Source organism: Peromyscus eremicus, chromosome 8a (assembly GCF_949786415.1).
Source record: "Peromyscus eremicus chromosome 8a, PerEre_H2_v1, whole genome shotgun sequence".
NCBI classification, from domain to species: Eukaryota; Metazoa; Chordata; class Mammalia; order Rodentia; family Cricetidae; genus Peromyscus; species Peromyscus eremicus.
The window spans coordinates 15,467,998-15,487,347 of record NC_081423.1 but is presented as its reverse complement, the minus strand read 5'-3'; the positions used below and the strand labels follow the sequence as shown (position 1 = coordinate 15,487,347).

At 53.2% G+C, this 19,350-nt stretch overlaps 1 protein-coding gene across 1 annotated transcript in view; it reads left to right on the top strand.

Annotated features, from left to right (window-relative positions):
- The first annotated feature begins 1,025 nt into the window (after positions 1 to 1,025).
- Sh3pxd2b (SH3 and PX domains 2B) overlaps positions 1,026 to 19,350 on the top strand; it is an 85,668-nt gene continuing 67,343 nt past the window's right edge. Inside the window, exon 1 of the mRNA XM_059270236.1 lies at positions 1,026 to 1,127. Within this exon, the coding sequence (XP_059126219.1) occupies positions 1,053 to 1,127 (75 nt within the window). The 5' untranslated portion in view covers positions 1,026 to 1,052. The remainder of the gene's footprint in view (positions 1,128 to 19,350) is intronic.

The following is a 19,350-nucleotide window of genomic DNA, read 5'->3' as shown; positions in this document are numbered from 1 at the left end:
ATCAAAACCAAACTATCTGCAAGGCCTGACTGGACTGAGGGGACCCTCCCCTGAGAAATTCCTTGGACTATGGGTGGGAAGGTGCCTGGAGGGGAAACACACACACACACACACACACACACACACACACACACACACACACCACCCACCCCCGCTCAGTGGCTGTGAGAACATTGACCTGAAGCCTGAACTATCCATCCATGCTGTTATGCGTGTCCGGTCATTCATTCATTCGTTCATTCATTGGGCCAGCACTGAGTGCCCAGCCATTGTTAGGAGGTGCTAGGTGAAGAAGTGTGGAACCACTTGTAGCTTTGATTTGCTTAGTGTGGGGCAACCATGGTTTCAAACCACCTGCTCCATGAATCTGGAGGCCACTCTCAGGTCCCCTGTAAAAGGCGATTCATCGTCTTCCCCTATACCCGGGTGTTCTGAGACTTTAAGCGGGCATCTGTGAAAAGGACAGGGCCCAGGGCCAGGTGTGGACTCAGTCCACCATCGGGGGCAGGGGTTCGCTACCTACCCAGCACCAGCACCCCTACTTTCGCTCACATTCGCCGCCCTTTGCCCTACCGCGAGGGCATTTTTTGCAGTTTTTCTCAACATGTCACAGACAGTGAACCCAGGAGACCTAGTCACCACTGCTTCTCCTCTGAATTCCTAGAGCTGGGGGTGGGAGACCGGATTTATAGCGACTGGAATGTCCGCGGTTCGCAGACACCGAGGGGGGTGGGCACTCGCTCTGAGCCCATTTCGGGGATGGAGAGCCCGAGCAGGCTGCTTGGATGCGTGGGCTTATAGTCGCCAGGCCGGGGCGCGGGGGGCGGGGCGCGCCGTCCCGCCGGGCGCGGGGACAAAGGCCCGCGGGCGGACGTGGCCCGGCCAGGCCGGGCGGGCCCTTTAAGCAGGGTGGGCGGGCGGCGCGGGGGCGGGCAGGGGCGGGGCGCGGAGGGCGGCGGCGGCGGCGGCGGCGGCGGCGGCGGCTAGTGCTCGGCGGCTCGGATCGCGTTGGCCCGGCCCGGCCCGCACGGCGCTGGGCGCGGAGAACCGCCATGCCGCCGCGGCGCAGCATCGTGGAGGTGAAGGTGCTGGACGTGCAGAAGCGGCGCGTGCCCAACAAGCATTATGTGAGTCTGCGCCCGCGCCACGCGGCGACCCCAGCCCCGCGCAGAACTTGTGCCCCGCGCCCTCCCTGCCGTCTGTCTCTCCACGCGCCCCTGGTCCCCGCACCCTCCCCGCCATCTCCCCGCGCGCCCCGGGCCCCCCGCGCCCTCCCTGCCATCTCTCCGCGAGCCCCCGCCCTGCCCACCCACCCGTGCAAAAGTCTGGCCCCAGCTGCTGCTGGAGACTCAGACAGAAACCAGGAGAGAGACCCACGGAGGCGCGGTTTCAGGCCACCCTCCTGTCCAGAGGCGCCCAGCCTCGTGGGGCCAGCCAACCAAGCCCCTCGTCCTTCTGAGCATGGGTCATTTGAGTGCCCCTCTCCAGTAACTTCCGTTTAACAATGTGGGAAAGTTTCCCCAGGAGTACCCCCCTCTGTGAGATGAGAATTTTGTTTGGAGCTGGCAAAATAGGGAGGAAATGGGTTCCCGGTGTCATTTTGCGGATGGGAAGGCTGAGGGTTCTAGAACGTGGACGGTGGGCCCCGGGCCCACGGTGACCCTCAGGTGGGAAGTGGCCTCCAGGGCTGCTTAGGGACCTTGTCTGCGGTTGAGATGGCCCAGGTTCCACCTCAGAGGTTCTGAGAAGTAGGACAGTGGATCCAGAGGAAGCCCTGGGGACTTCCCTCCAGGAGTGAAGGGAGCTGGTGTCCCTGCCTGGAAGAACCTGCCTGTGGCAGCCCTGGAGAAGTTAACCAGGAAGGAGAAAAGCAAGAGGGAGGGGAAAAAAAAATCCTAACAAAGAAATGTGGAACAATAACTAGAAAAGGGCGTTGGCTGGAGGAAGGCTGGCCAGGGGCCTCCCTGGAAGCCCCTTTGGGGTCTGTTTGTTTAAGAGAGCCGTTCTTACAAACAGACAGATATCCATGCCTTCCATGAGTCGCCCATAAAATTCTGGAAGGAGATGGCCGGGAATCCACTGCACTCTGCAAGAAAGGGTGTGCTGTGTTCCCATGTATTGTTATTGGCTAGGCGTTCAGTTACTCAGTCCTGGGCCAGCCTGCGGGGGCTGCTTCCTGGACCTGTGGTATCTTTAAATAGAGCTAAGTTTCCCTTGCTTCAGAGCTCAGCTAAATTGTCTTGGTTTCCCCACACCCCACCCCCTTTTCTCCCCTTCACTGTTGAAAGTGCTGCCAGATCTTGGTTTCTTGTTGGAGCCCTGCTGAGTTGCCTCTTGGGTACGGGACAGTTTTCAGTAACACACCAACTGGAGGAAGTGGAGAATTCTCTATGCCGCCTGCCACCAGATCTGTGAGCCCACCAGATCTGTGAGCCCGCCAAACCAGAAGAGCTACAGTCCCCGAGGACTGGGCATCACGGCCCACACTCTCGGGCTGTCGCACACCTTTAGTAGTGGTTTTCTCAAGTCTGTTTCACAGGTGAAGGACTGTCAGGAGCAGAGCAAGTGTGTAAATGCAGGCCTGTTGGACCAAAAACTTTGTGACCACGCCTCTTCTCAGACCCCACACACCCACAGAGGCCCTGGACAAAGTCCTTTCAAAACCTGGGAGTCCACTCAGGGCCACGTCTCCCTGCCAACGTTTTGCAGCTTTGAGGGGTACCCCTGAACTTCCAGCAAATTGTTAGGGGCCCACTGAGCCAGGTCTACATAGCAGCCTAGCTTGGGGCTCAGCTCTTGGACTCCCAGGTTGCTGTTACTTCTTGGAGTCTCTGTGTCCTCAGATGAAAGATGGGGTGGTGATGCCCCCTCCCGTTGGGAGCAGTCATGTGACCGACATGGCGTTCCTTAACTTAACGGTATCCCCGTGGTGTCCATGTCTCTCTGATTGGAAACATGCTGAAGTCATGCAGGAGCTTGTTCCGAGAACTCGTTCCTCTGAATGTGGGCTTAGTCACTGCTGTGACAAGGGGCCTTCTCCCTGCCTTTGATTCCCCAGATGAGGAAGGGGGTGGGGATGAATGCACCCTGAGTCATCCAGAGGAGCAGATAATTTGGTACAATGGTAGGAGGGTCCCAAAGCCAACAGCAGCAGATGTGGACCGTATCACCTGTCCCCCCAGCTCCACACACTGAAGGGAGTGGGTCAGGAAAACAGGCGTTGGCAGCTGGCTGAAGTACCCTTGCTTCTGCCCTCCATACAGCAGCTCCCCTTTCCTCAGTGGTAGCAACCAAAAATATGGACAGAGGACCGTCTTAGTCTGTTTTTCGTTGTAGAGCCAAGTACCTGAGGTGCAGTCCTATGTAAAATAAAGAGGTTTCTTTAGCTGCCTGGGAAGCTGGAAGTCCAAGACTGGGCTGCCTCATCGGTTTGGCCCCTGGACTTCTCGGCTCCATCCCAGAGTCATAGGTGACATCATGGGGGGAGCATGTATAGCGGGAGTGATTGTATGCTGAGACTAGAAGCCAGAAAGATGGGGGAGGAGCCGCTTTGCTCCTTTGTAACAACCAGCCCTTTGGGAACTAAGGTCCTGGGAGAACTACCTTAATCTCTGTTAAGGCCATGCACCCAATCACCTAACTGCCTCTCCCTAGGCTCCGCCTCTTAGGTCCTACCACTTCTCAGGTCACCACACTGGGGACCAAGGTTCCAACACAAAACTCTTGACAGACCATATCCAGACCTTAACAGGGGTGACACCACGTACTTCTGCCCCTGTCACACCGCCACAGTGCAATGTGCACGTCAGTTTGCAGTGTCCTGGCTGCTGCGCCCCTCTGATGCCGGGCCTGGAAGAGACCCAGTCAGAGGCTTCAGTTAGACAACAGTAGCTGGGGCTCAGGGCCAGTCCCCTGCTGCACCTCCATGTCAGGTTAGCAGGCTCTCCACAGGGGCCGCCTTCACCTGTGGACAAGGCTGGTGTCACTGTGTGTCACCCCTGATGTGCCTGCCCCACTCAGAGCCTGGACTTCAGAATAAATGGGAAGAGAACTCCTCAGAGTGACATCCTGGGGCCACCCTCCAACTGGAGTGTCTTCTAGCAGCAACCTGCAGGCTCTGGAGGTCTTGTTGGGATCCTCTCCCCTGTTCTGATAAAGGACACACAGGGTCAAGGGAACAGTAGGGTCCCCAACCACAGCAGTACTAACTAGCCCTAGGTGGAGCCTTGGGTGTGGGTTTCGTTGTCCTGACAGCTCTTTGAGAGTGGTAGACTCCCGTCACGTGACTTCAGTGTTTCAGAGGCACAGACAGAAAAAAGCCCACCCCATCCGTAGACTCCTGCCCCTGCTGGGCTGTGCATTTGTCTCAGGTCCCTTTTGTCTTCATATTTAAAATAAATAAATCACAGGGGCAGAGCCCCCGTGGGCCCTTCCACTCACATCTTTCCCCAAACCACTGCCCCACATCTGTTATTTATCATTCCCAGTTGGTAGCCCAGGCGGGCCTGGAACTAACCATGTAGACCAGGCTGGCCTTGAACTCACAGAGCTCTGCCTGCCTTTGCCTTCTGAGTGCTGGGATTACAGACTGCCGTGCCTGGCCCTCACTCACTGAAAATACAGAGTCACAGGTTGGAGAGATGGCTCAGTGGTTAAGCGCGTGTGTTGCCCTTGCAGAGGACCTGGGTTTGATTCCCAGTACCCACATGGAGCTTCACAACCATCTGTGACTCCAGTTCCAGGGGATTTGACGCCCTCTTCTGGTCTCCACAGGCACCAGGCACACATGTGGTGCATGTACATCCAGGCAACATCTACACACATAAAATAGGGGTTCATAGGGGTAACTTTTTTTTAATTTAGCTGTCTTCTTCACATATCATTTATATACCACCACAGTGACCCGTTGTAACCATAGAGGTCACTGGCATTTGTAGAAACTGTGTAGGGCTGAATAGCCATCACCCCAGTCCAGTTTTATAACATTTCTGCCGCCCCATTTGCCCTCAGTATCCCCTTCCTTGTCCTTTACATGTTTTACCTGCTAACCCATCTCAATCTTGTCTTCAGTGTTTTGAAACTATAAAAAAAATCTTGCCCTGTTCAGATCTGTGTTAATACAGAAGCCCCAGGTCATCTTCACGGCTGCATAGTACTCCATGTGTGGCTATTTCCCTCCATTTTGAAGGTCCTTTCCTCCTGGGGACTCAGGGCTGTTCTTCCCAGCAGGTAACCTGGCTGGAACTGTTCCTGTGTCTAGTCCCAGCACAGGAACTCTGCTGGGCCTTGGAGTGTATGTTCAACTCTGCCTGTCCCCGCAGGAGCCACCTCCCTGGCTTCCCTCTGTGCGGGGCCAGTCTCTCTATTGTCAGACTTTGTAGTTGATGGATGCCAGTCTGCTTGCTGCACGGTAGTGTCCCATGGTGGTGCTCCTTAGCCTTTCCCTGCTTGCTAATGAGGTCCAGTGGCCTTGTGTGCCTTCCTTGGCCGGCTGAGATTCCTCCTCTGTGAATTGCCTGTTTATCCTCTGCTGCCGGCTCCCTGTGTTTTGCCTTTCATCTTCTCGTGATGTGAAAGGTTTATACATCTCAGATACTAATCTTGCGGGTGGTTAGATTAATGTTCTCAGTTTCCCCTTGAGGAGACTGTAGGCTCAGAGATTCCAAAGTATGGGTGTGATGTCACACAGCAGGGGAGAAACTGCGTGGGAACCGAGCTAGGTGTGTGTGTCTGGGAGACAGAGGCAGTTTTGTGACGCCACCACAAACCAGGGGGCTCACTGTGGCCCCTTTTCTGAGATGTCGGGGTCATCCTCGGCCCTTCCCTCCTCCCTCTGTTCATTCAGTCTACTGACATCAGCCCTTGTCACTCACTCCAAAGAAGCTCTGAGTGGATTGTCCTCATAGAGTGAGAGATTGTCAGGGCGTCCCTCCTTAACTGGTCAGGTACCTGGAGCCTGGGAGTGATGGTGCCGGCCGAGTCAGTGTGGATCCTGTGAAGCCAGAGCTGTCCTCTGTATCGTGTGGCGGTCCCCAGATGCCGAGCTGTGTGGAGTGTAGATCTGCTGCCCATGTATATCCTCAGCCATTTCCCTCCTCTGCCGTCCCTGGCACCCCTTTTATGGAAGCCCTCAGAGCAGGGCAGCCAGTGGGAATGTTAGAGACAAACCAGCCTGGATGCAAGTTCTTTGTGGCAGTAGGCCACCCTGTCCCGCGTTGGCTTCTGGCTTTGCGAGCAAGGTGGCTCCTCCTGAGAAGATAGTGTGAGAATTCGAAGGTGCTAGAATTCTGCTGGAGAAAACTGCCAGCGACTAGCACATTTCTTACCGACTTACCTTTGCCTGTGTGGTGGCAAAGCCTGGCTTTTGCATCTCGTCACTGCTGGCTGAGCTAGGAGGCCTGCCAACGGCACTTCCAAGGGTTTAAGTCCTGAGCCTCAGTGCGGAGCCTGATGGCATCAGTGGCGGCCACGGAGAACCACAGCGTGGCCCTGATCTGGAGCCACCGGCCCTCTGAGATGTGCTGTGTCTGCCTCGCTCTTCTGATCTCTCCTGTGACACCTGCCAGGCTGGGCGCCATGCTGCAGCATGAAGAGCCACTCCAGTCTCCTCTACAGATGGTCCTGGACTTCCCCATGTCTGTCACACAACGGTGACACCCTCACGGCATTTTCAAAAAGAGATTTCTTATTTTTATCTATACGCGCATGTGCTTGTCTGTGTGAGGGAATGTGCAAAACTACACTGATGTCCTCGGAGGCCAGAAGAAGGTGTTCAGTCCTCTGGAGCTGACGTTACAGATAGTTGTAAACCTGAGTGCTGAGAACCGAACTTGGGTCATCTGGAAGAGCAGCAAATGCTCTTAACTACCTAGCCATCTCTCCAGCCCCTGAGAACTTTTTTTTTAAGTGTCTGTTGCTTTCTTGAGGCTGGAAAAAAAAAAAGGTGGGGTGCTGAGGAGGTGGCAAGGAAGACAGCTTCGGGATGCTCTTCTGGGGACCTTGACACTACTCACATCCCCTCAGCCCCAGGTGCAGGCACCAGGCACTCCCCTCACTGGAAGGCCTGCTGCAAGGGAGGTGCCTCAGCTACTTCTCTCTTACCCTGGGTCCTGCAGGTTGGAGGAGGCTGTGCCAGCGTAGCTCCGAACGGTTTCAGCAGGGAATGGGTGCAGACGTTGAATCCGTGCCTTCCACGCTTCTAGTGAATGGAGAAAGCCCACTAGTCAGATTGCTGCTCTGTCACTTACCAACTCTGTGACCACAGCGGGATCTACTACCCTCTCTGTGCTCAGTGTCCCCATCTATAAAATGGGGTCGTTAGTAGTTGCAGTTTGAGGAGGCCAGTGTGAGGATGATAGTGGACCCAGGCCCTGGTCCCAGCCTGGCGAGATCAAGCCTTACTAGAAACATCATGTATAACTGTCATTTACCATAGTTGTAGGTTGGTGGCTGCTTAAATGTCCATCAGTAGAGAACAGGATCCATGTGACATGCACATGCAGAATTCCAGGAGGGTGGTGTAGATACGCTTGGCTTCTGCCAGGGCATCACAGTCAAACTGGCTATGGACACACGCTCAGGCCTTTCCTGCAGATTGCCATTGAAGGGTGGAAATGGCCATCTACAAAGACCCAGAAAAAGAGCTGATAAAAAATGTTGCACTTCTTTATTTTGCTTGTCTGTGGGTTTTTTTTTTTTTTTTTTTTTATGTTTTCCAAATGTTCTGCAATGTACATATGGCCCTGTTTTTAGTGAAAATAAAAACCGGTGACTACTTGTTTTTAAAAAAGAGGCCGTGCCAAGCCGAGGTGGCTCCAACAGGTCCCCACATCCTGCTGTCACCCCGAGGTCCCTCTCCATTCTTCCTGACCCTCCAAGAGCAAGGCCTCCTCAGCTGGACTTCTGCTGGCCACTGACACTTCTTTCTATTCCTGCCACACGTGAAGGGCTCGCATGTGCTTTTCCAGCCACGAGCTGAAGGAGCAAAAGCTGTGAGTGTGAAATCCCGCGGGACAACCAGGGGCTTGATTTCCTGGCTATAGTGTGCCTTGCCCAGAGAGTCCAGACTTTAATGGTGCCTGCAGCTAAGGAGGGGTGCAAAACCCAGCAGTCCAGAGTCCCGCAGACACTCTGGTGTGCTCCCTGAGGTCGCAGGGTCCTGGAAAAGTCCTTTGTCTAGAGGTGTGCCCCGCCTCTGCTCCTAGGGTATTTTGTATGTCTGAGGGCTCCCCAACCCAGGTACCCAAATGGGCAAGTGTCACGGTTTACTGCACCTCCAGAAAGGACCAGACTAGAGATCCTCCCATTGAGCTGCACATCCCATTCATGATGCTTGGACTCTGCCTGCAAATTACTCATCTGTCTTAGTTACGGTTGCTATTGCTGTGATGAAACACTATGGCCAAAGCAGCTTGGGGAGGAAAGGGTTTATTTGGCTTCTCTATCCTGAGTCACAGTCCGTTGAGGGAAGCCAAGGCAGGAACTCAAACAGGACAGGAACCTGGAGGCAGAAGCTGATGCAGAAGCTATGGAGGGAGGGGTGCTACTCACTGGCTTGTTCCTCATGGCTTACTGAGCCTGCTTTCTTATGGAACCCAGGACCACCAGCCCAGGGGTGGCCCCACCCACAATGGGCTGGGCCCTCCTCCATCAATCACTTATTTAGAAAATGCCCCACAGCTGGATCGTATGGAGGCATTTTCCCAATTGAGGTTCCCTCCTTTCAGATGACTCTAGCTTGTGTCAAGTTGACAGAAAACTAGACAGCGCAGCATCCTTTTTCCTTGCAGGAAAACTGGCGAATAGTCTCTTCCTTCTCATGTCTCAGTTGTCCCCATCCCTTTGTGTCCCTGCAGTTGCAGGAAAGGGAGATGACAGTCCCTGAGTAGCCTGTGAGCCAGTGGGTGTTGGCTGAGAGGAAACGAGGCTAGTTCGGACAGCCGCGTGTGGCATCTGGAACCCAGCTCTGGGTTGGTACTGTCCTTTGTTTACTGCTGCCCATGAGATGTCCCTTCTTCAAACCTGGTGGCTTTGCCAGGATTCAAACGCTTTTTGCAGAATGCCTGGGGACACTTGCTGGGATGTTTGTCCTTGGGACGCTCTGTGGTCCCTCTCCTAGAGCCCTGAGTGGTGAAACAGACCAGACCCTGCACCAAGCTGGCATTTGTTATCTCCTGGTTGAACGTGGGGACAAGGTTAGGAACAGAGTAACAGGTGGCTCAGTGGCTCAGCAGTGGTACTGTGGATGGGTGGTGTGGTTGCCCCCACTCCCAGGACTCTGTTCCTTCCAGGATCCCGCAGGCTGTTTCACTAGAAGCTATAGGCCCTCTGCAGCATACTTAAGCTTTGGGGCTCCTCCCTCTTGCTTTCTGGCCTAAGCCTTCTTCAGGAGCTACAGGGAGAAAGGGCTTGGGGGAGGGGCTTTTCACCATCAACCTCTGCAGCCCCGTCTCGGCCCATCCCGAATGAGCAAATGAGAACCCAGTACACCCAGTACAGTGTGAATTCCAGATAAATACGTACGCAGTATCTGGACCGTACTGATGCTTAGTGGTGACTCATCACTTAGCTGGAATTAAGTTTTACTGGACACTGTGCTTCATACAATGTTGCCAGAGATACCTCTTTGCAAATAGCATTCCGGAACCTTCCTACTGGGAAGTCCACTGTGTCTTGAGAATCTGTGGACAAACACAAGACACCGAGGGGCCAGGTACTCCAAAAACACAGACACAATGTTGAGATAAACAAAGGGTCTCCAAGGAAAGAAGACAGACAGATCACCTTGGGCTGCTTCTGACCATGAACCCCAAGAAGGCAAGTAATGAGGAGGTGTAATGAGGAGGTACCCTGAGGTTGATCACCCAGCATGGGACCGGTGATGCCCAGTGGACAAGGGTAAGAAAGATTTGGCAGAGAAAAGGGGCAGAGATTGGGCAAGCAGAAGAGATGTGAGGAGTGGAAATAGAAGCCATGGATAGGAAGAAATTAAGAGACCTGGGCATCTAGGACCATGCATGTGGGCTGGTGCTGGAGCTTGTGCACTGCATGGACCACATGCACAGTGAAAGCCACTGAGCAGAGAGAGAAGCTGATCCTCAGAGAGAAGCGGATCACAGAGAGAAGCTGATCCTCAGAGAGAAGCTGATCCTCAGAGAGAAGCTGGTCTTTGGCCTCCTGCCTGCATCTCAGAAGCAGGAAGAAGACAGAGCCCATGTGTACAGTGGAGTCAAGACTGACTCTTCAGGAGACAGTGTAAAAGACACTGGGATTCTAACATTTGAGCCGTGTGCTAATAACTCTAAGTTGGTTTTGCTTTCAGAATGTAACAATGTTTTTATTGCTAATTATGATAATATCAGACACTAACTGTCATTGACCTGAGTGCTCCTCATGTGCTCAAGGGTCTCGTACCTAATGCCACTGAGTCTGTGCAACAGTGTTCTGGAATAAAAAGTTGATGCAGAGTAAGTGTCAGAGAAAAAACAAACAAACAAAAAACCAAACAGAGTCCTGACCAACTTGAACCAGAGAGGAATGTCCAGAACCCAGTGAATCCCTCTGCTCCCCATCTCTGAACGAATAGGAAGTGACAGCACCACCAGTGGCGTCTGATCCCACAGCTGTAAGAGGGACTCTGATTGGCCAGATCACCTGACCATCTGTGGTCGGGTGGAGGTGGGATATCCTGATTGACAATCCTACTCTTATTTCAAGTAGTGGGCAGCAAAGGTCAAGGGCCCTGGGTTTGGAAGGAGGAGGCATGGACTGGGAAGGTGATGTCATACATGCACAATACGTGAGTTCTGTCCTGGTCTGCTTCACACGTGGACACTGAGGGAGTTAGAAGGTGAGGTAGTTCGCCCAGGATCACACTGGCTGACATTGTGGGTACCAGCACTTCCCAGCGCTCGCTGGAGGGAAGCTGCCTTAAAGCACACAAGGTTGGTGTGTTCAGTTCTGCTTAATTAAGCAGAATTGCACGGACCTCCTCCGCCCACAGTGCTGGCCCACAAGCCAGAACCCACGAGGTGGCGTCACTGTTTCCTCCTCTCGGGCCAGGGTGTGAATCAGCAGCTGTGGCTTTGGGCCACCCTTGGCTTCCAGTCAGTTCCACAGATGTGGCTTAATGTCTGCCCTGGGCCAGCTGTGGATCAGGGCCAGAGAGGGAAGCAGTGATGAGCAGGCACAGGGCTGTCCTTAAAGAGATCACCTCTGCTGAAGTGCGTCTGTGATGAAGAGAATGGAGGCCACAGGGCTGGGGTCCCATTCCCGAGAGGAAAGCCAGATGGGGATGGATGTTGGGGACTGGGGAGCCAATGCTGTCTGGCAGAGGGTCCTCAGCGTGGGCCTAGGGCTTAGAAAAGGGCTAGATCTCAGTTTTCACACCTCTCTGAGACTGCCTTCCATTCTGTCCTGATGTGACTGTCTTTCCAGGTAAATTCACTAATTTTTTTTCAGTGTATTTTTAATAGTTCCCTGGTCCTCATCACTGCTTAAAATCATGGTGTCACATGGTTTATTGATAGATTTTTTTTAAAGTTAATAAACATATGTCTGTTACAATTTTGCTTTTTATTTTAATAAATAGAGTTTGACTTGGTTTCATTTGGAATCCTATGTATTTTATTGATTTTTAAATCATTTTGAGATGGAGTAGTAAAGTCCATGAGATTGCCAAATGAGCTCCCAGAAAGGATGAACAGCCCCTGGGTAGAATGCTCAGAGGTTGCTAGCCAGGTGGCCTGTGATAGCCTGGCTCTGTGACCTGGAGTGAGTGGCTTAGCCTCTCTGTGTCCGTTCTCTCTTCTGGGAAATGAGGGTAGGATAATGACTGAGGTGGCTTAGTCACAGAAAGGGTTTAGTTCACTTCCTGGCGTCTAGAAGTGCTGAATAAATGGTTCCCTATTTTCTTTTGAAGGGTAAACATTTTGTTGAGGGCACTGAGAGCAGCGGGCTGAGCTGGGTGGTGACAGGGCTGGGCTGGGTAGTACAGGAGTACTGCCTGCAGCCAGTTCCCTCTGAAGTCTTTACCACACCACCGTCACCTTTCGGACCAGCGACGTGCTCTTGTCTTTGGGTGACTGTTTCTTCTTTTTAGACAGGGTCTCACTCTGTAGCCTGGCTGTCCGCCTCCCAAGTGCTGGGATCAAAGCCTTGGGTTTTTTAGCCGGCAGCCTCAAGTACACAACCAGTCTGGAAGGGCCACACACGAGTCCGTGTTCTAGGTGGACAAGGGTCCAGTTCACTAAAGTTCAGATAAGTCAGCTTCTGTGAGGACTGGCAGGTTAAGACATTCAGCATTAAAATTATTCAAAATAGCTTAAATATCTACCACTGGGAAAGAATGTGATATACCATGTCACTGTGGAACAAGGAGCTTTAAAAGTGATTTGTTCAAAGCATGTTTAGCGAAATGGAGAGAGACTCAACATACAAGGCAAATTAAAAACACAAGTCATCCTCTTGGCCTATGTGCCTCCAGTTCTCTCCACAGGCTGGAACTAACCATGGTCTGAAAATACTGAGGGGAAAAAAAGAAAGAAAGAAAATATTGGAGGGGAGGCAATTTACTTGTTGCTGGAGTGTTCTGTGTGGTTAGGCATGTGATGATCGTATCTATGTTGAATGTGTATGGCAACTGTTTACATGGTGTGCATGTTGTATCGGGTGTTTAAGTCACCTAAAGATGGTCTGAAGTGGATAGGAGGATCTGGAGGGATCCCAGAACCACGCCTTGAGGATAGAGAGGAATGGCCGGATACGGTGTGATCTTCATTAGCAAAAGCAATTCTGTGCAGGGACAGGGTCTGGGGAGTGTGCCAAGAGTGTCGTCTCAGTGGGTGGGAATGTGCATGGTTTTAAGGCCTCAAGACTCTGCAGTTACTAGGCCTGCTTATTGCCGTCTGGATGGAGCGAGTTCCTTACCCTCCCCACATACCATCCTCATTGCAAAATAGTGTAGCCTGGGTACCTCCCTGCAGAGCAGAGCAGTGGTGACCCAGACTCTGGCATGTGGTCAGCAGTCACATGAAACTGTTTTGTTTTTATGTATTATCCAGTTTTCCCGAAAGAGGAGAGGACAGTGTAGGATGCCGTAGGAGTCCACACCAAGCCCTAACTGGGATGGGGGCATTCGTGACCATCGAGCCAGCAAGGCTGGACACAGGTGAGCAGTTGTACTCACCGAACCTGGCCTACGAGAGCCACTTATACTTGATGCAGGAAAAGAGTCTTCCTGGCATGCCTGAGGTGGAAGTCTCTTTGTGCAGCCCTGCTCCGTCATCCTTCTGCCCAATGCTAGAGTTTTGCTCATTAAATATGAGCCTACGGTATTTGCTGTTTTATCTTTAAAAGGAGCCATGAAGGGGCCCTACAGAGGACAAGAATTAGCTTAAGGGCTGTATGTATTAGTCAGTTTTCTATTTCTATGACAAAATGCCAGAGGTTGAGTAACTTAAAAAGAAAAAAGTGTCTTTAGCTCACAGGTGTGGAAACAGAAAAGGTCCAGATCGTATGGCAGCAGTGGGCAGCAGTGGTGAGGGCCCTCGGCTGTCCCAGGAGATGTCAGGGGCTGTCATGGGTGGGGGACAGCTGTTTGTTCCTACAGAACTCATGGAGTCTTGGCAGAGCCACTTAGCCCCTAGAGACCCAATTACCTGGAACTAGGCCCCACCTCTTAAAGGTCCCATGGTGGCACATTGGGGACCAAACTTCTAACACAGGACACCTGTTTTGGGAAGACCCTATCTGGATGACCAATGGCATCCAGCAGGCTGGGCCCAGGTGAAGTCATGTGGTGGAAGGCATGGCCAACTCGGCCATGAGCAGCAGGCTTCTTTCTCTGCCTTTCCTGTCACCCCAGCCTGTATCTCCCAGCTGACACCCTCATCAGGTCCCATCGCCCCTCTTGTTTGGGGAGGTGCCGGGCTCCTGGCAGGGTGGGGGCCTCTGGGCTCAATTCTGTGACCCTCCAGGCTCACTCTGATAGCTGGAGTGGACCGGGGCAATAACCACTTCATAAGGTGCTGTGCATATGCTGGCACTGTGCATGCAGTCGGCTAGATGTCACCTTATAACCAGCTTCATTAGGTGCTGTGCATATGCTGGCACTGTGCATGCAGTCGGCTAGATGTCACCTTATAACCAGCTTCATTGGGTGTCATATGTGTGCTGGCACTATGCGTTCAGTCGGCTAGATGTCACCTTATAACCAGCTTCATTGGGTGTCATATGTGTGCTGGCACTGTGCATGCAGTCGGCTAGATGTCACCTTATAACCAGCTTCATTGGGTGTCATGCGTGTGTTGGCACTATGCATGCAGTCGGCTAGATGTCACTTTGTGTTACAGAGGTGGAACAGAGGCTGAGGGAGGATTTGCCAGGCACACAGCTGGGTGGCCAGAGGGCAGAAGTTGGACACACGCGGTGAGGGACTGGCAAGTGTGGTATCTTAATTCTGGTATTTTAAGCACTGCCTTGTTGACTGAGCAGTCATTCTTGAGATAGTCTGGCTATCTAACTTGGGTTGGCCTGAGGCTCACTGTGTAGCCTAGTGAACCTGGAATTCATTCTCCTCCTGCTTCAGCCTCCCTAATGCTGGATTTCAGATGTGTGCCAGCGTGCCCCACTCAGAGTGGGCACCCTTGAAAACGAATAGGGATAGTAAGTATGGTCAGCTAAGGCTGGTTCATTTTCTCTGGCCATTAATCCTGCAGATCACGCCTGTTCACCAGCGCTGTGCTCAGCTTTCCATTGTGAAGTCATTCACCTCGCCCAGTCATTCTGCATCATCTGGCCAAGTGCTAGAGGCAGGATTTTGTTTTGTTTTGTTTTGTTTTGAATATTCTTCTTTGAATTACGTAGTGGTCACACATGTTCACGGGGTACACACTGACATCTGAGCGTGCATTTGTGTGATGACCAGATCAGGGTACTGCTGTGCTCATCACCTTAGAGAGTCATCATTGCTGTGTGGGGACGTCCCAGATGCTCTCATGAAGCTTCTTGGAAGTACACAGTTCACTGCCACCCACCGTGATTGCCCTGTGGCACTGTGGAACATTCCACATCCTCCCTCCTGTCTGCTTCTATCCTATCTCCAGTAATCATCTTGTCTCTACCCCTCCTTCTGGCCTCCTCCATTCTCTTTACCTCCATCAGATCCACAGTTTTTAGGTTTTCCGTGTCTACTGGCTAATTTCCTATCAACTTGACACAAGCTAGAGTCACTAGAGAGGAGAGAGCCTCAATTGAGAAAATTAAGATCAGGCTTTAGGCAAGCCTATAGGTCATTTCTTAATTAGTGAGTGATGGAGGAGGGCCCAGCCCCTTGTGGGTGGTTTCACTCCTGGGCTGGTGGTCCTGAGATCTATTAGAAAGAAGACTGAGCAAACCATGATGAGCAAGCCAGTAAGCAGCACCCCTCCATGGCCTCTGCATCGGCTCCTGCCTCCAGGTTCTTGGCCTGTTTGAGTTCCTGTCCTGACTTCCCTCATCAATGGACTGTTACCTGGAAATGTAACCTGAAATAAACCTTTTCCTTCCCAAGTTGCTTTGGTCATGGTGTTTCATCAAGCGACAGAAACCCTAAGACACCTTGCATCTTAGGGTGTAATTGCCTGTGCCTTAGTTATTTCACACAACATAATGTCATCCGGGTCCATCAAGGTCGCCATATTCTTTTCCTAGCCAATTAATGTTCTGTTGTGCATGGGCCACATTTTCTCACCCATCATTCATCCGTTACAGAGCTGTTCCTTGGCTGTTGTGAGCAGTGCTGTAGTGAGCATGGGGGTCCAGCTGTTTCTTCGACATACTGACTTCACTTCCTCTGAGGGTGTTTCCAGGAGCAGGCTTCTGGGTCATATGGTGGTAGTTCTAGTTCTGGGGTATGGAGGGACCACCATGCTATTTCCCACAGTCTAGTACTAGTTTACGTCCCCAGGAAGGATGCCTTCTTATGTCTTGTCTTTTTGGTAGTCACCTGCCTGGCTGGGGTGAGGTGGTACCCCACTGTGATATGACTCTGCTTTTCTGCTTTGAAGGAATCCAGACCCTTGCTCTGGCACCTCCCTAATCAGTCCCTGTGTGACTTTGGACAAGTGCCATTATAGCTTCTCTGAATGTCATTTTGGTGTGCGACAAAATGGGGTAGATCATATGTTCCACCACACAGGTTTGGTTTCCTAGGAGGAGGGGTCATTAGTGTGGTTGCCAGATAGAAGACACTATCACCCGTCAAGACCCAGAGCAGTTATTTCTGACCTGGAAAGTGTCCCCAGGTGCCACTAGCAGAACTAGCCCCCTTGTGTTCTTCAGAGTTCCCAGATGGCCTATGGCCCATGAAGGCCCTACTAAGGTCTCTATGAATTAACTGCTGGGTGCTAGGTACTGTGCTAGGCCCTTTAGGTGGCTGACCACATACCGTGGGCTTTGGCTCCTATATCACACAGGCTGAGGACCAATCTCAGCTCTGTCACATGTGGCTGTGTGACCGTGGGTAAACTATTGACCCTCTATGAGTCCAAAACCAGTGGCATATCGTAAAGGAAGTAGTTGTGTGGCGCACCTAGTGGGTGCTGTCATCGACTCCATGACCCTAGGCAGCCCTGTCAACACGGGGCAGCCCCAACTGTCTTCAGCCCCTCTCACATTGCCCAGGCACCTCTAAGGCCTGGCAGTCTTTGGATCTCAGCAAACCCTGCATGCCTGCCCTGGAGTTGTTCCTAGAGAGCCAGCCTGCAGGTTAGCGCCTTGAGCCTGGGCTTTGGCGCCAGCACTACAGCTTGCCATTGGAAAGTTCCCATGCCGCTCGGGCCAGATGTGTGCAGACATGTGTGAGTTGGCAGCCAAGGCCCAGCTGGAGCCACAGGCCCAAGCCAGTGGTGTTTCCAGCACTCAGTACCTCAGTCTGCAAGCAGAGTGCTTCGCCTGGCCAGTCCAGTAGCAGCTCCAGTCCTTGGCCCTGAATGTCCCCCTAACCTGAGGGAACATGGACCAAAGTGTGAATAGGCCCAGGCGTGCCCATGCACGAAGACCTGTGGGCTGGCTTCTCTGTTCATCAGTGCTCCACCTTCCCTGCTCACCAGTGCCCCACCTTCCCTGTTCATCAGTGCTCCACCTTCCCTGCTCACCAGTGCTCCACCTTTCCTGCTCACCAGTGCTCCACCTTCCCTGCTCACCAGTGCTCCACCTTCTCTACTCACCAGTGCCCCACCTTCCCCGCTCACTGGTGCACCACCTTCCCTGCTCACTAGTGCTCCACCTTCCCTGCTCACCAGTGCCTCACCTTCCCTGCTCACCGGTGCTCCACTTTCCCTGCTCACTAGTGCTCCACCTTCCCTACTCACCAGCGCTCCACCTTCCCTGCTCACCAGTGCTCCACCTTCCCTGCTCACCAGTGCTCCACCTTCCCTGCTCACCAGTGCTCCACCTTCCCTGCTCACCAGTGCTCCACCTTCCCTGCTCACCAGTGCTCCACCTTCCCTGCTCACCAGTGCTCCACCTTCCCTGCTCACCAGTGTTCCACCTTCTCTGCTCACCAGTGCTCCACCTTCCCTGCCCTCCAGTGCTCCACCTTCCCTGCTCACCAGTGCTCCACCTTCCCTGCTCACCAGTGCTCCACCTTCCCTGATCACCAGTGCTCCACCTTCCCTGCTCACCAGTGCTCCACCTTCCCTGCTCACCAGTGCTCCACCTTCCCTGCTCACCAGTGCTCCACCTTCCCTGCTCACCAGTGTTCCACCTTCTCTGCTCACCAGTGCTCCACCTTCCCTGCCCTCCAGTGCTCCACCTTCCCTGCTCACCAGTGCTCCACCTTCCCTGCTCACCAGTGCTCCACCTTCCCTGATCACCAGTGCTCCACCTTTTCCTGCTGATGTGGCTCCCACCACAGGGTCCAAGTGTGCCCAAGGGAAGGGACAGGTCGTGCTGTGAGCTCCAGCCTTGGCTTGCTAATTGCCAGATCTGGGCATTGGCCTGTGACCAGATAGGACAGGCACTATCTTCAGGCTTCTCTAACCCCGAGCAGGCCTGCATCTATAATCCCAGTACTCAACAGGGTAGAGAAAGGAGGAAGAGTCAGGAGTTCAAGGCCAGCCTGGGCCAAAACAGAAAACACAAAACAGAACAGATCATTTTTTTGATCTAACGTTCCTTTTCTTTTTGAGATAGGGTCTCTCTGTATATCCTCGGCTAGCCCGAAACTCGCTACACAGACCAGGCTGGCTTCAAACTCACAGAAATCCACCTGCCTCTACCTCCTGAGTTCTGGGATCAAAGGCATGTGGCACCATACATGACTGGTCTATGAGCTCTTATAAGGGCTGCTACAGGCAGGGCACTGGACAGTCAAGCTCTCCCAAGGAACACCCGAGTCCTCTCAGCCAGCAGTGGGACGAAGCTCCCGTGCGGCTCCTATGACCCGAGGACGTTGTATGTCCATCCACTGCTGCTTAGAGCGGCGGGCAGAGTGAGGCTCCCCCCCAGGCTCAGCCCATGGCTGCATTCTCCTTGTCACAAAGCGGTTCTGTTCCTCCTCCCCTTGGCAGCTGAGCCGTTCACCCGTTCATTTCAGGAGCATTGTGACTGTCCAGGCACAGAGGCTGAGAGAGGTCACTGTGATCTTTGACCGTGGAGCCCTGTTTGGGCTTTTTTCATCTCTTTTGTTGGATGTTTCAAAAGCCCGCTGTCCCCAGGCCCTGGCAGAACAGTGGTAGGACAGACTGGGCCCTGCTGCTGGAGGGTCCCGAGAGACTAGGTGGCAGCCGGGTACATGGCTTGGTGTTCTAGGGAACCCAGAACTAGCGGCCAGTTCAGACTCAGGCTGTCGGTTGAGGCTCCAGTGGGAAGTGGCTTGGTGGGAGGGCAGAGAAAGTATCCCCAGGAGAGACAGTCTTGTGCTCCTGAGGAGAAGGGATGGCTGGCTGAGGTCCTTATAACCTCTCCGTCATGTGGCATTCTGCTCTGCGTGGCCACCGCCACAGTTGGCACATAGCAGGCCTGTGTGTATCGGCCCTGTGAACAGAGGAGGCTGAGTAGCACGTTGGACAAAGAGCCCAGCTTTTCCTTTGAAGTCCCCTCCACCTCCTGCCTGCCTCCTGGCCGCACACCTGCATACAAGTGCAACCACAGCCCTCAGCCGCCAGCCCCCGCCTTGCAGTGTGCCCAGTGGACACAGGCAGCTGGGGCCCAGCCCTAAATCTGGTGCATCCTGGCTGGGGCCGGGCACTGCGGACTCCTGTGTCTGGGCCCCATTCCAACCATTCACTTAATTGGAAAAACTGGAAAAGAGAAAGAAGGAGGGAGAGAGGGCTGGCAGTCTGCCATCCTCCAGGGTCTCTTTGTCTC